Source organism: Magallana gigas, chromosome 7 (assembly GCF_963853765.1).
Source record: "Magallana gigas chromosome 7, xbMagGiga1.1, whole genome shotgun sequence".
NCBI classification, from domain to species: domain Eukaryota; kingdom Metazoa; phylum Mollusca; class Bivalvia; order Ostreida; family Ostreidae; genus Magallana; species Magallana gigas.
Genome location: NC_088859.1, coordinates 47,410,755 through 47,426,963, shown reverse-complemented (window position 1 = coordinate 47,426,963; position 16,209 = coordinate 47,410,755). Strand labels below are relative to the sequence as shown.

The window sequence follows — 16,209 nt, the reverse complement described above, 5'->3', positions numbered from 1 at the left end:
TATATGAATTGATATATCTTTTATATGCAAAAATAATAATATTATATGCACTTGTAACATCATTATATGCAGTGCTAACATCATTATATATACTGTAACTTCTCCATTATATACAGGGGGGAAATCTTTATACATGTATGAAGTGGTAACATCATTACGTTATGTCGTAAGATCATTATGTGCAGTGGTTTATTCATTATATGCTATTAATAAATCTTTATATGATATGATAAACTCATTTCATAAAGAGATGGACTCATAATGTATTGTTGTTCAATCCTTATGTTAAGTGGTACACTCTTCATGGGCAGTTGCAAAATTCTTTTATGCAGCGCAACTTTTTGACATAAGGTGACAAGTTCATTATATGCAGTACTAACATCATGTTATGGCGTGTTAAAATCATTATGTACATGCACATTTGTATGGTGGTAAAATATACAATTTTATTATATGCCGATGTTGAGTCAATATTTGATGTGGTCAGTTCTTTACTTGATGTGATAATTTTATTATTCTTTATATGCAGTCGTAACTCTATATGATGACGTTGTAAATTGGTTCTCGCTGAAAAGTTTTAATGGGGAAGAGGTCCAGTTTTATTTTGAAAAGATGAAAAAACATTGTGACAGTGTACATGCCGTATGTTTTGAATTCACGAGAGAGAGAGAGAGAGAGAGAGAGAGAGAGAGAGAGAGAGAGAGAAAGAGAGAGAGAGAGAGTGAGAGAGAGAGAGAGAGAGAGTTTGTTTATCTGTTTTGATACATCGATGTGTGATAAATCGAATGCATTTTTTGTAGAGTACGCGTTTAATTTTAAAAGTAAAATAAATTTCAAAAACTGATTGTACTTTGTAGAAATTTAATATAGCTCCTCTGTTTCTAGATCGGCGCATACAGTTAGGTAGATAACTTTATGTATCTTAATGTTAACATAGAGCAATTTGATTTCTACTTGCTGTCGTCTTTTGAATATACGTGCAATTCTTCGGAGCTTAATAAATAAATCTAATTGTCTCTTCACAAATGTTTAAATTGAGTTACTTTGCACTTGATTGTTATTTAAAATCATTTAAATAGCTTTCATATAAACCGTGGCGCTTGGAACAAACTTATCCATACATGCTGATTCATACATTATTACACGACTTGCTGGTAAACGATGTCGAAAAATATGTACATATTTTTTTGAAAACGACATATTTTAAAAAAAAAATACATTAACTTTATCAATTGATGCCTTACTTTGTTTTAAAATCCCTCGTTCAGCAGCAGATATTTACAATTCATGTTTATAATGTGAACAAAATCGGTAACGTTGAAAAAAATCAGCACACATGTAAAATATTACAATGACAAGCGTTTTGAAACTTATTTACCCCGACATTAATTTTTTTCAAAAATTAATTCAAAAAATACCAAGCAGTTAGTCTTCGTGATTATCCGGCCATCCTGCGTAACCACTCAGCTATACTAGACACGATGAAGTTTGCGAAGATTCAAAACACTGTTTTTTCACTTCGGAGGTTTTTTTTTTATCGAAGTTTAATTTTTAAAAATGTGCCTCTTTGAAACAAAAATCGGATATGCCATGAAACCAGTCATATTTTTACTGTAACCATTTTACAAATTGTTGAATGCATGGGGGTCTAGAACAGGGGTGGGGGGGGGGGGGGGTTGCGGGGAGGACCCTACCCCGTACCCCAGGAAAATTCAAAATTCTTGAATTTCCAAAAAATTACCAAAAATTTGCCTCTGACCCACTTTCCTCACCCCTTTGGCAAACTTCAGTATTCATCGCCCCCCCCCCCCCCCCTCGGGATCTGCGTATAAAATGGTCATATAGAAATGATATGAAGATATTTGCAACAGCTTTATGGAAAATAGCACAGGAACTGCAACACCTTCTTTGTAGGATTTAAAAAATACAAAAATACATGCATGGCGAGCTTAAATTTTATACAGTAAATGAAACAACCATAAAAAGAGGTTAAGACCAAACAATTTCTTTATCATTTCTTAAAAATCAAATTAATTTAAAAAAAATGAAAACGAATTTTTATTTATGTCTATGAATGAAAATCTGTCTTTCCCTTTTGTGTTGGAGGCATTGCTTAGCGAGGAGTAGCACCTTCCTGGTACATTGAAACAAAGGTCTTTCGACTTTGATTTTAAAACGCTTGCTTCTTTTTTTGTAATTTCTTTTACTCTTAAATTATCAAAGTACTGAAGTACTGACGGGAGTTGATTTTATCGATTATCATTTATTAAAAATCATCGATATGTGATTTTGCATGGCAAGTTGTATCAGTGATCGAAATATTTCTGAGAAATTGTATGGATCAACTAATGTTCAACCAAACGCTCGGTTGTCTCCGTTTTTCTCCGACAAGCAAGAGAGACTCTGTTTTGTGGGATATTAACGGAGACAGCCAAGCGTCTGGTTGAACGAGACTACATTGAGCTCTAGCGTAGGAATACATACGACTTTAAAAAATATCTAAACTGTTTGTACAATTTAAAATCTTATTATTTTCATGGTATTAATAAATAAGTTTCCCTGAAAATCAATGCTTCAGAATACATAGCATCGAACTTATCGATTATTTTCAAGAACTAAGTGTTGTCAGCGGTATTGATTTGTGCCTAGGTCAAAACACTGTTTCACTTTCGTTTTGCCCGAGGAAGTGCATAGGAGAGTTGATTAAAATCAACTCCCAAAAATCATACTCTACTAAAAATACATTCGATTTTTCACACAAAATAGGTTCAATGATTGATATTATGATATAGATGTTTAAAGGACAGGCAACTCTCTCTCTCTCTCTCCCTCTCTCTCTCTCTCTCTGTGAATTCAAAACAAACGACAAGTTGACCAGGAAATTTGCATCGTTAATGAACGCGGCATCTTTTTCAAAATAAAACTGGACCTCTTGTCCATTAAAACTTTCAGCAAGAACCAGTTTATAACCTCATCATAAAGAGTTCAACTGCGTATACAGAAGTTACCACTCCATATCATGAAATGGTCACATCATGTAAAGAACTGACCTCATAATATAATTACTCATCAACGGCATATAATAAAATTGTCGTATCATATAAAGGATTTACAATTGCATGTAAAGCTTTCACCACAATACATGAAGGTTTTATCACCATACATAATGGTTTTAATATACCATAACATGATGTTAGTACTGCATATAATGAACTTATCACCTTATGTCAAAAAGTTGCGCTGCATAAAAGAATTTTGCAACTGCACATGAAGAGTGTACCACTTAACAACAATACATTATGAGTCCATCTCTTTATGAAATGAGTTTATCATATCATATAAAGATTGATTCATAGCATATAATGAATAAACTACTGTACATAATAATTTGAAGACATAATGTAATGATACTGCCATTTCATATAAAGATTTCTCCCCTGAATATAATGATGTAATCACAGTATATGATGATGTTAGCAATGTATATAATGATGCTAACACTGCATATGATATTACTATTGCGTATAAATGAAATACTAATCCATATAATATAAAATTGACCATAAGGAAGATATGGCATTCCATAATTACCGTTAGAAATGCTTACAGTAACGAACTCGATTCTTTATGATAATAGTAAAATGTTAAACTTCAAAACAAGTTGCTGAAAGTATATTAAAGTTTACCATAAAAATAAGAACAACCAACTTTTATTTTCTTTGTAGTGTGTTTTTATGTAAACGACCAATGATTCATACAACATTTATTTTTTTTGCGGCCCATTTGACGCTTGCGTCAATCTGATTTCTTGTAAAGCTTTCTTTTATGCACTGGCCACCTATTAATATGAACAATTTGAGACGAGTGCAAGATATGTCTTACTTTAAAATCATTGATCCAACAGTTGTGTTCTCTTTAATTGAAATGTGGTACCCATTTTGATTGAACTGCGGAATGTTGTTATTTATATCCTGTAATTGTGAAAAAAAAATTACAAAATGACTGAATAAGAATATCAATGAGCATCCCAGTACTTAACTATAATACCATGATAATTGACTTTAAATTTCTGACTCAGTTACTTGGTGTAAACTTAATTCAACTGTAAACATTTGACTTCTTATTAAGGCATCAATGCCTTGAGTAAAATATTGTTCAGATTGATCGAGCTCATTATCATGATTGTAAAACAAAACACTATAAATAAATCAATCAATCAAAATACATTTTGTACAATTGATTTCCCTAACAAAACATAATTTACAACCCATACATTTGAGTGTATGGATTAACCTCTGCTTCAATGTTTTATTTCATTCGTAAATCAAATCACCTTTTTAAATAAAAATGTCATTTTATCTTAAATATTAGTTAAATTCATAATTTCAAGCTTAAGGTAAAAGGTAAAAGTTTTGTATTATTTGTTTAAAAATCCTAACTTTGATGAAGATGGACAGCGTTCATCACTGTGCGATTTGACTGTTTTCACACTGTTAAACTCAGCTGAACTAAACAGTTCGCAAATTAACTGAGTACATTGTGCATTGCACTCAAAAGGCTGGTGTAACAACTTTGATAATACCTGAGCTTTGACTTAGATGTACTCCTTGAAATAATAACTGAGCTTTGGCTGTGATGTAAAGTGTTCAATGTACGTGTAAAAGTTGTACAATATAAATATCTAAAGTTAAACTTGGGCGTAAAGTGTTCAATGTTTTTGGGATGCACTGTCTGAGTTAAATATCTAAACGTTGACTGAGATGTACAGTGTTCAGCAATACTTTGTGAGATTTTTATGTTATATACCTGTACTTTGACTGAGATTTTCTGGGTTTTGCTTGACAATGAGCTGTTTGAGTAACTTCTACTATTGTAAGCCATTATCATCAGAAATCCAGTGTCAGTTTTCGTAAGGGGTGTCTTCTTCACGGACAATACACCTTGTTTAGTTATGCTAAATGAAGAAGTCTCGTTAACAAGCTCGAACAAAATTTCATCTTGATCATCTGCATCCTTGTCAATAGCCTGCAACAAAAATGTAATGACAAAGTAAATAAAATTTCACGCACTGTTCATATTGAATCGGTAGACGACTTTACGCACATAAATTTTATGTTTATTTCTACTGAAGTGAATCCTTTAAAATATTAATTTTAACCTTTGCTGTATAGGTTTTATTTGTATCCAATTCATTGAACGTTAACTCCAGAGTCTGACCATTATTACAGAATTCTGGAACATTATCATTGATGTCGTTGATCGTGATTTTGATGAGAGCTGTATTGTAACAAGGGGGTGTGCCTCCATCTTCAGCAACTACTGTCAGCTCAATAATCCCCGAGGATCCCATAGTCTCTCGGTCTACCGCCTTATTGAGATTAATTTTTCCACTTGTTTGATCTATATTAAAGTATGAGTTCCTAAAAAACACAATTTGGAGTTTCTTAAACTTTACTCAATGTGAGGCGAAATGATAGCTCTGACAGACTTGAGAACAAGAAGCGTACAAGGCTGCATATGAATTTTGGATAACGTTTTTCAGGTTTATCAATAAATAAAATTCCTTTGTAATTTTCAAGTTAATACTCTTGATTGCAATTAACTTCTATTAACATTTCATCCGAAGAAAGTAGTTTTATAAAATAGATTTGCGATATGTAAAGTACTCACCATTTGGATGGAATTAATTTGTACTTAATCGTAGCATTTTCCCCAGAGTCGGAATCTTTAGCCTGAAATAGATAGCAAAATAAGTATGCTTAAGAGATACAGCTTCCAAAGTCAATCGATTGTAATAATATCAAGTGATTTTTTTGAAATCTGAAAATAATGCATATTTACATGGATTTGTTTGCCCCAAATCATTTTTACACGAATAAGCACTTTTAACACATTTCAGAAAATCTAGTGTTTTTTTAATTAGTTAATTGGACAAGAGTATTAAATAATTAATTCGAGAGTGTATGACAGCAGCGCCAAATAAAACAGGCACATATATGGAGTTCCTGTGAAATAAGCGACATTTTTTTCAAATAAAAAGTACAACAGAGTTCATTTGATTTTAAATAAAAAAAATTCCTGTCAATATATCTATAAAAAATAAAGATAGTATTCCAATAACTGTAAATTTATTATAAAAACTTGACATGTTGCATGTTCATGCCTATATTACACCGATATGTTTAGAAGTCATACCTGTACTGTTATGATGTTTGGTTTCGTTGTCTCCTCATTAATACGCAGACTGTAGTTCGACTGAAAGACGGGAGCGTTGTCATTGATGTCCTCAATTGTAATATTAAACCTCAACCATGTCTCCTGTACATCATATAAATCTGAATTGTTACACTGTATATATGTAATAGATTACACTAATAGATAAGTCATATGGTTTGAATGTATTCTTATAGTGTAAAGGGTCGATTTTATACTTTAATTATATTCTGCTCCAAATTAATCTTTTAAGACTCACAGGTTGTATGCCTATGAGTGAAGTTAAGGTGAAATACCCTACCTCATTATTTATATGACAAGTTATTTTGTCTCTTACCTACATGTGATGTGTATTGTATAGGTGCAAACTTTTCTAAGGGCGGAAATATTTCTTTTCAATTTGATTTTATACACATACTGAGATTATGGTGCCCATATCAAAATGTTACGGCAAAAATAATTTTCCTGTAACATTTGAAACAACACAGTGCAGTTGTTATAATCAAACAATATACATTTGTTTGGTAAGAAATAGATGAATTTAATGTTACTTTGTACAGTTATGTGATCGGCAATGTAAATATTTTCACCCAAATTCCTTGGTGTCTAATATGCACCACGTATCCATGCATGATACTGCTAATCGCAAGATGAAGGGTCTTCATTGGACGGTTTACTGTCCAAAATGTTGTTTAAGTTCTTATTTTCAATATACACTCAGTTATTAGAATTATAGATTTGGGAAAACATTAATTTTTTGTTAATACACTGAAAAAAAAAATTAAACCCAAATTTTTAAGAAACTTTTTTTTATTTGATGATTCTGGTTCATGTCAACAAGAAGCTTTTAAAATTATTTTTAAGGTACGTATTTATATCCAAAAATACACACATATAAAAGACAAGATAGAAAACAAATACCATCCAGCAAGTGGTTTATTAGCATACTGGCTTAGAGGTTGTAGGATTATACTTTATTTGTTTACAAAAAGTAAAATTAGATATATGAAGTCTTAGCTGAACATTGTCCCTAATTGACGCTGTCCGTCATATTTCTCTTCCATCCTTGGTTACCTACAATTCTTATAAAAGCGCAGACCTAAAAGCAATTTGAATTATTGTATTTCGCTCTAGGGGGCTTATCTTATGACGTACATTTTACCACGCTGTGTTACTCAGTCACGATGACATTATTAAACTTAAAATTTTTCCAAACCAGGAGAAAAATGACATCAAATACACATGTTAATGCATTATCTATCAAGAGACCAACAGGCCTCAACGGTCACCTGATTATGAGTACCATAACCCATACACAGACCTGTCGAGGAATCTCATATATGCATTTCGTTAAGTTTCATTCTGGAGTAAAAAAAATAATAAATTATTATAATAACGATCACTTATCTCCCTGATATCTTTAAAAAGGGACCATGAAACCTATAATTTTGGCAAAGAACTTTAAGATAATCATAGAGTAGATTACCTGATATTAAAAAAGAGCAAGACTCTGATAGGAAATATTTTTCCCATATTTGTTAGCTTTCAAGATAGGTTTATAAAACAAGATGCCTAGTAAACATGTTTCTTGGAAAACAACCGTTCATCCTCTATCCCCAGGGACCAGAAAGAAAATTGTGCAATGAAAAAATTATGTAAAGACCATTGGTATCCTTCCAAATATCCCAGCTTTTCAATTACCAATCAAAAAAATAATACATCACCATCTGGTATTTATAACAAATTACTTTACATATACCGCTTATTAGTTTTATTGGCAACCCAATTAGTGCTTTACTATGAACAAGTTTATTTTTATTAAGAAAAATCAAAAACTGATGTAGCTGCTTTGTTTTGAATAGTTAACATACTTGTATAACTGTATTAATTATACAACTTCTTAGTTAAAATATTTTTAATGCCTAATTACTAAATACGAACAAGCAAAGGAAGATAAAATATATTTATTTTTTTCTTAATAAGCTCAATTTCATTCAGCATCAGCAGAAGTAAAGAAAACGATGTTTTAACATATATGCATGACACTATATGACCATTTTGGCCCTTTCCTTGAGTCAGAACCTCTACCTCGGCTTGACAGGTAATTCATAATTTTGGTATAGGGCTTCCTAGTCTATACAATTTGGAATCTAGTTTCTAACAGACCAATAGCAATAGGTCACTTGAGTGATTCAGGTGATTTTAAAACACAAATTATGCACATAAAACATGGAATAACAGCATTAAAGACCACGAAAGGAATAGTTCACGTCGACCACTAGTTTCAAGTGTGCAATCGGCGAAGCAAAATCAAATGCATTACATGTACATGTGTGACGGTGCCTAATTATTAGATGCGTTGAGCTTTATTTAAATTAGCCAAAAAAGTTATTAAAACATATCTGACAGAATGCGAGTTAACTGGTAACTCTTTTTTATGGTTATTTGTTAACCATTGTGTTGTGAGGATAAATTTCGGGTATGAGTTAACTTGATATCTTTATAAACATTATTTACTATTATTTCTTATGTACATGTCTTGTTCATATTTGGTATATCTGTATTGTCTGATTCATGCATTGGCTATTTGATATCTGATATGTGTTTTATGTTAAGTGTTTCGTCTAGATTAGCAATTCTGTGGTAGGAATATGAGTTTGATTGCACTGTATACTTACATGTTTTGTATCACTGGCAATCACAGTCAGATTGTAGTGTTCTTTCTGCTCTCTGTCCAATGGTTTAATTAGTTGAATTAACCAAATTCTAAAAAATACATATGAAAGTCTTATAAGAAGAAAATTAAAACAATTACACGTGAGAAACGCTGGCTTTCAAACCTTGTTTATTATAAGTGAAATCTGTAGCTATACTACGTCCCTAGATATCCTCGCATCAGATTTTGTTTGAATATATGCCGTTCATAAATAAATAAACTAAATAAACTTAAATCAGTAGCATGGAATTCCAAGATTTTTCCTTTGAAACGCCCCTTCCTCCATTAGCATGTCAGGTATCAATATAGGAATTTTGCACTCCAGAATCAAAACGAAATGATCATGTTGAAAAATTGTGCAAGGTTTGTTGAATGACTTCCGCATGATAAAAATGTAAAATTTTCAATCAAATTGTGGCTGGCAAAACTCAAACAACCCTTGACCAAAATCAACGACGGGCCCTTGGCCCTCTGGCTGATATTGATGCATCGACCTGATACAGGGTGTAATACTGAAAAAGGTATGTATTATTCTCATATACATGCAAAAATATCAGTTGTTTTGAAAAATGAAATTCTTTGTCTTTGAGGTTAGATTTTCAGATATGTTGCACAAAAATGTTTTTTTTAAAAATGGTTTTCAATGAAATCCTTATAGTTTTAACAAAAGGCTAATGGGCCACACGAGGAACAAAAGGTATGACAAAATCAGGTAGAGTCTTAGTAAAAACTACATGGACAACGTATTTTATGATCATATCACACTGAAGATTGCAGTTCTCCAAAAGATGTTTAACATATTTTTATTTATGGGATATAAACCTAAATCAAACTCTGAACGCCTTGTGAGGCCAAGAATTGTCCAGGGGCCAAAGTCTAAACAATTTCAAAGAATTAGCAATATGTCAAAATGCTTGTATATAAGTAAAACCATATACATGTATTATAACATTTCATTACATACATAACACTAATATATATATTTATCTATATATACCCGTTTTCCTTCTTTTGCAAGCTAAACGTTTCGTTTTTGGTGATTTTACATGTCACATCAGGATCAGGATCTTCATCTTTTACCTACATTATATAGTAAAGTACTGGTAATAACAGTGTAATACTGTATAACTACATTGTGATAGTTTGCCATATATAGTGATTTACTAGTAATTAATTCATGTTTCATTTTCATGTATTGAATAAGGTACTTATAATAACAGTATATACTGTATAAATATAGAGATGGATCAGAAGCGTAGCTCTAATGGCAATCTCAGTATCTCTTGTATAATCAGTAGTTGTCATTATAAAAATCGTATAATAGACGACCTTCTCGTAGCTCATATCATCGCTTAAAATATCAGTATTTTCTATCAACAAAGAGAAAAGGCTTACGAAATAAATATGGTAACATTATCTCAAGTATGGATTATTAAAAAAGTCTCTTTGTTAATCGATGTAAAGGTTCAGTATTCAATATATAGGAATTGAAAGTAACCACAACAAATTTTTTTAGGTCACAGAAAGTTTGGACTTCGTTATCCTGCGTTTGTACTTGAACTCTTTCCGTTTATTTAAAAAAAATGTTTTAACTTTATCCAGGCAAAAAGAAATGTTAAAACTGTTTCAATGTTATTAATATATGAACCTTCCTTTTGTCTTTACAACTTACTGTAAGAAAGTATTGTACATACCTGAAAACTGGCCACATTACTTCCAATCTTATAGTCCTCTTGTATGGAAATTAGAACTGTTTGGTTGGATTTATTGTCTCCATACTGAAGAATTGTGGGTGGACACAAATTTGTCCTGACATCAACAGATACTTGAACAGTTGATTTCCTGTAAGCAGAAGATAATAAATAGATAAAATCTATATTGAACGATAGGAAAAAGACTTAATGCATTTTCTCCCGAACTTTGAGTAATATGGAAAGATTTAAAACAGTAAAAACAATGTGGAAAATAATATATGAAACAAAGACCGTGTATCCTGTATGTAATATGATAAGCTTTATACCAAAATATCAAACAGGAGCATTGAAAGTTTGTTTTTTGTTATACCAAAAATATCAAACCACAGGAGCATTGAAATTTTGTGCAAAAAAACAAAGTACAAAGATCCTAAACAAATGCTTAGAGAGAACGTACAGAGTCTCACCATAACATTGTTGACACGAATAAGGATAATATTTACTACACAGTATTACGTCAGATAATTACTAATTATTAACAAATCAAATTATGGTATTCATTTCCAAAAAAAAAGTTTGTTTCCTTATGATGTATGGAAAAATAGTCTGATTTCTTCGATGTGATGCGATACTTATTGAAATCTGTTATTGATAGGTTTAAGAAGGTACTCTTTACTCCCTCATTTTGAGTATTTCAAAGAAATTGATGAGATATATAGAGGATATCTATATTGTGTAATTTTATATTTGCTTTATCCAACGAGTAGAAATGGTGTATATATTCGCGAGGCTTGCCGAGCTAACATATTCATTTCAACGAGTTGGCTAAAGCAAATATAAAATCGCACAATTATAGATGTTCTTTTTATCTGATACAATTTTAAGTTATATTATTAAGCTTTTGAGACAGCCCCTTATATGACCCGAATTGAATTTAAACGATGATGCAACGTTGTGTTATGCGGTTATTGTGACCTTGCGCAATACAGTTTAGTACATCATTTCGGAGATAAATCTAACTGTTTTAATGTAACGTTTCACTGAAATAAACCTTGAAAAATATTTTTAGCTCTAAATAATTTTTCTTAGACCTTAATCACCTGATTAAATAGAAAAACTGATCAGAAGACTTGAATAATCAAGTTTGTTGACAACGTTACACAAAGTTGTGAATGCTCGTTAGTTTGAGTTGACTCGATCTAGAACGAGGAACAGTTGTTGATGTTTTGAAAAACAAACACTAGCCTATCGATAATAATGAATAAGGATGCTTACTGATGGCGGTATAAAAGTCTTAAGAAACATTATTTCGGTAAGTTCTTGTAAATGAACACAACCAAAGCGTTCTTTTTTCATCGGATCTTCAGAATGAACTCCTCGATAGTTAACGTGATTTGCAGCTTTTTAAACTACACAGTGGCGTCGGAAGTAAATTGAAAGTGGTGGGGAACTAAACTCATCATAAATCTTGACAAAGAGTCTTTGGTTATGGTTATGTTTTCGTATAACTTTGCACAAATAAGGGGAGGGGGTTGGTTAAGCATCCCCCCCCCCCGGTTCCGACGCCTATGCTACACAGTTATTTGTTTTCCTTCATAATTGTAATTCAGATCTTTGACAAGTTCTTATAAAAATCTTTTATCAATTTTTGGTACTATATACAGTTATGTTGAAGCACTAGGAAATCTTCGAAAATAGGTAACTGAAGCGATGAAGTGAGGGACTGTGTCAAAAATAGTTCGGACCGGAAGTATTTGATAAAGCATCACCCGTTTGATAAAGGAAAGGTTTATCACTATGGTAATAAATACCACATGTATGAGATATGTATGATATGTATATGTATGTATATGTATATGTATGTATGAGATGTTGTCAAAAAACCTCTAAAAACAAACTGATTTGACATAATATAAAAAAAAAATGGCCCAAGATATGTTTGTATAGAACTGCAATATAAATTTTAACTACTGTATACACGGAAATATTCGTCCCCGTTTTATTTTCGCCTCTTCGCCCTCGTTGTCAGAGGGCGAATTTAAGACTGGGCGAATAAAATGTTGCAAATAACATCTCTGTTAACACAACTGCATCTGTGCAAATTCAAGACGGGGCAAAACAAACTTGCAATTGTATAAGGCAAAATTTACAGGGGAGAAAATAACCCTGTATACAGTATATTTTTTCTCTCTTTTTTTTAATTATCATTAATATTAAATCTTCTTACAGTAATCAAAAGATTACAAAATTTGCAACCATTCTTATTTACCAATTTGTCGGAATGTCAAAGGAATCAAGAGTACATTAGTTGAAGAGATCAGTATAAACAAACTGAACAAATTCCGCTGGGTTAAAACAGTTGAGTAAGAAGTTGGTTCAAAATAATCTCGTCAACCTTTTCATGGATGAGGCAGAAGGATTATCCGATGCTGTGACATAGACATCTACATATCTAGGAAGATGGACACATCTCTTCCATTCCGCCGATTTTTTACTAATTTCTCCACTTGAAGAATTTATCTGAAACAATTTTGTATAGTTCCCTCGGCCTTGAATTATGTCATAGGTAACTTTTCCATTTGTTCTTTTATCACTATCAGCATCATCAGCATGAACCTAAAATTTACAGAGGTGAATATTGCATTAACAATGAGCTTCGTATCCATTTTTTAGCTGAACACTACTGATTGATAGGCACCACCACGGGTATATAAACCTTTCAATTTCGTTTCACCCGACTTGTGGACGACAAGTAGTATATTTGAATTATTTCTTGTTTTATGTATATGTTCTGATTGTAAATAAAGCTGTATATTTCATTTTACCTTCCTCCTTGCTTTTATAAAGTACGAAATATTTGATAATATTTTCGCAACTGAGTTACACTGTTATGTAAGATGTAAATCTAAAAAGATGAGACCACTACAGAGAAATACTTTAAATTGTTCAGATATCTTCGGGATATATAGGGTTTGTAGGGATATCGGCGATATAAAAGAATAAATAATTTGTAGGCACGCGTCTTAGCACGATGAGGTCATTGTTTGCGCTGCTTTGACTCTATTCTTTTTTAGTCATTCTTGCATTCTGAATCATTACCTTTCCAATGACTGTGGAATTGTCAGTAACGTGGAATAAGTATGGCGTGTTCTTGAATTCAGGGTTGTTGTCATTGACATCTGTCAACTGTATTGCTATTATTGTTGAATTCGAGTTCTTTTTTTCTTTAGTGTTAATTTCAACTGCATATACCTATGAAACAAAGAATACTTGTACGATCTTTCTTGATTATTCCTTCCTTTTCAAACAAGAGAAAAAATCATAAAACCATCTGAAGTGCTTTTATTTATAACTTTACCTTTAAAAAGCATGTTCCTGACTGAAATTATTAGTCAAAAAAGAGCATATACCAGTAAAATAGTTTCTGAAATAATCATGGCTCTAAACATAATTTACGATGCCAGAATGCGATGCTGTCGTAGGCACCATTTCAGAAATTAACCCGATTGAGGCCATAAAATTTAAAAAAATCAACTCTTAATTCATTCTTACAGATAATTATTTCTTTAAAAAAAAAAACACAATATAAAAGATATTTGAAAAAAGATGGATGAAAAAAGCTGTGCAAACCCATGCGCGCTCGAACTATTACACTTTGCCTCTTAATTAAATGGATATTAATTTTCCCAATTGGTCTCAAACTAAATTGATAATTGAATATTTCTATTTGTGATTCCTATTTAAAGATATGTTTAATTTAAAGCTGACATGAATTCATAAAAGCATTTTGTCGCCATATTTGTTTCGATCGCTCATCTAGATCTTCTGCCACTAGGGTATATTTACCGGTTGAGAAAGTTACAGTCGGTTTCTTTTCGATCAAGGCATTCAGGTTGCGCGGACTTCTAAATGAATGAACTACACATTGTAATCAAATGTTTGTAATAAAGAATAAAGGAAACAACAATAAAAAAAACTCAAAATAGATTTATTTGTAAAGAGATTTTCAAAGGTTCCCGTATACTTTGGCACAGTTAGTGCTGTTTTACCGGTACTTTGCATGCACATCGCATAGGCGTCGGAACCGGGGGTTCATTTGGAAACATAGGTATACTCCCCCCCCCCCCCCCCCCCCCCACGGATTAGGATTTCCATGATTTTGGGAATTACTTTTTTCTCAATATTTCTGAGGATTAGTCTAGCCCCCCCTCCCACTTTCAATTTGCTTCCGACGCCAGTGCATCGAACACGTGTGTCGTTCATACAGAGTGCATAGCTGTAAACAGATAGCCATGCTATGACCTTGAATTGCTAGTATTACATAATGGTCACTATGATATTTAAGTGTACCTAGGTACTGCGCACTGAATGGTGTTAATGATAATTAACAGAATGAACTCTGTGACTCTTGTAGCAATGCGTAGTATTCCTAAATGATGTTATGAAACCAGGTGCATAATACGGGCATAATAATATTCAAATTGAGAGTTTAACAACAAGTGACATATTTGGCGATTCTGTGTCTGCAACGATAGCTCTAGTACTCTATATTGACTCATGTATTGTGTATTCTATATATTAACCTTTGTAACCTTTTATGCCGTGTATGAATGAACGTATTATGAGTAAGTGATGCCTCATACTAGGTGGGGGACTCCGAGACCCAGGACTCGGAGACTCAAATCCTGCATCCAGACTCTTTGATTGGCAGTTTTGTCGGTTTTGTTACTTTATTTAGAAATAAAATATTAATCTTAATTTTGAACACTAAATGTTCACTCATGATCGTCGTAAATGGGCCGAACTAGTCAAAACTGTCCATCATAAGTAAAACCTTATATATACCCATATGAAATGAGATTGTGCAGACTCCTGATTTGGGCTGCTATTAGCTGATGTAATTGTAACTATACGATCACGCTTAATAAAACCGCTTGAGAAAGAAATACTGGACTTGTCATCACTAAGTTTGAGCTGACCCTCAATTGGATCCGCAGGACGGAAGGCTTACATAGCGGCTGAATCGTTTTGAGAACCCCGGCGGCACTACATCAAACACTGTAGCTAAATGATAATAAATCCAAGAAAGTAACAACTTATCTTCGTTTCCATCTGTTTAAACGAAAACGTTCCGTTTCTAAAATCCATGCGACATTGCTCGATCTGCCACAATGTGTGGTTTGCGCATGTGCGATGTTATAACATACACAGGAAAACGGTCTACAATTATCGTGGATTTTTTTAAGTATATGTGCCTGGATTTCAGTCTGTCTTGTTTGCGTTACGGAACGTCTTTTCATCCAAGGTAACGTTTTCGGGTGTATGAAATACCTAAATGTGATGAAGCATGAATAACGCTCTCGGCCTTATATAGGGGGTGTTTAGCGATGAGCAGGACACTAGAAATTGCTAACTAATATGGCGGTAGTCGAAGACAAAAGGGAAATAACGCGTTTTAATGAATTCATGTCAGCCTTAACCTATATGAAAGAAGTCAGCTACAAGAATGTTTTAATGTCCTAATGCAACATATTTAGCTAGAAGATCTTGCATGAATAAGTGTAATACTAAGAAAAAAACCCTTTA

The 16,209-nt window shown here is 32.6% G+C and overlaps 1 protein-coding gene across 1 annotated transcript in view; it reads right to left on the bottom strand.

The window, feature by feature from the left end:
* LOC105334403 (protocadherin Fat 4) overlaps window positions 1-16,209 on the bottom strand; it is a 124,624-nt gene that overhangs the window by 45,529 nt on the left and 62,886 nt on the right. Inside the window, exons 14-23 of the mRNA XM_066066161.1 lie at window positions 13,723-13,875; window positions 13,019-13,239; window positions 10,624-10,771; window positions 9,927-10,009; window positions 8,892-8,979; window positions 6,196-6,318; window positions 5,671-5,732; window positions 5,159-5,420; window positions 4,807-5,025; window positions 3,883-3,971 (exon numbers count right to left, since the gene is read on the bottom strand). Of these exons, the coding sequence (XP_065922233.1) occupies window positions 3,883-3,971; window positions 4,807-5,025; window positions 5,159-5,420; window positions 5,671-5,732; window positions 6,196-6,318; window positions 8,892-8,979; window positions 9,927-10,009; window positions 10,624-10,771; window positions 13,019-13,239; window positions 13,723-13,875 (1,448 nt within the window). The remainder of the gene's footprint in view (window positions 1-3,882; window positions 3,972-4,806; window positions 5,026-5,158; window positions 5,421-5,670; window positions 5,733-6,195; window positions 6,319-8,891; window positions 8,980-9,926; window positions 10,010-10,623; window positions 10,772-13,018; window positions 13,240-13,722; window positions 13,876-16,209) is intronic.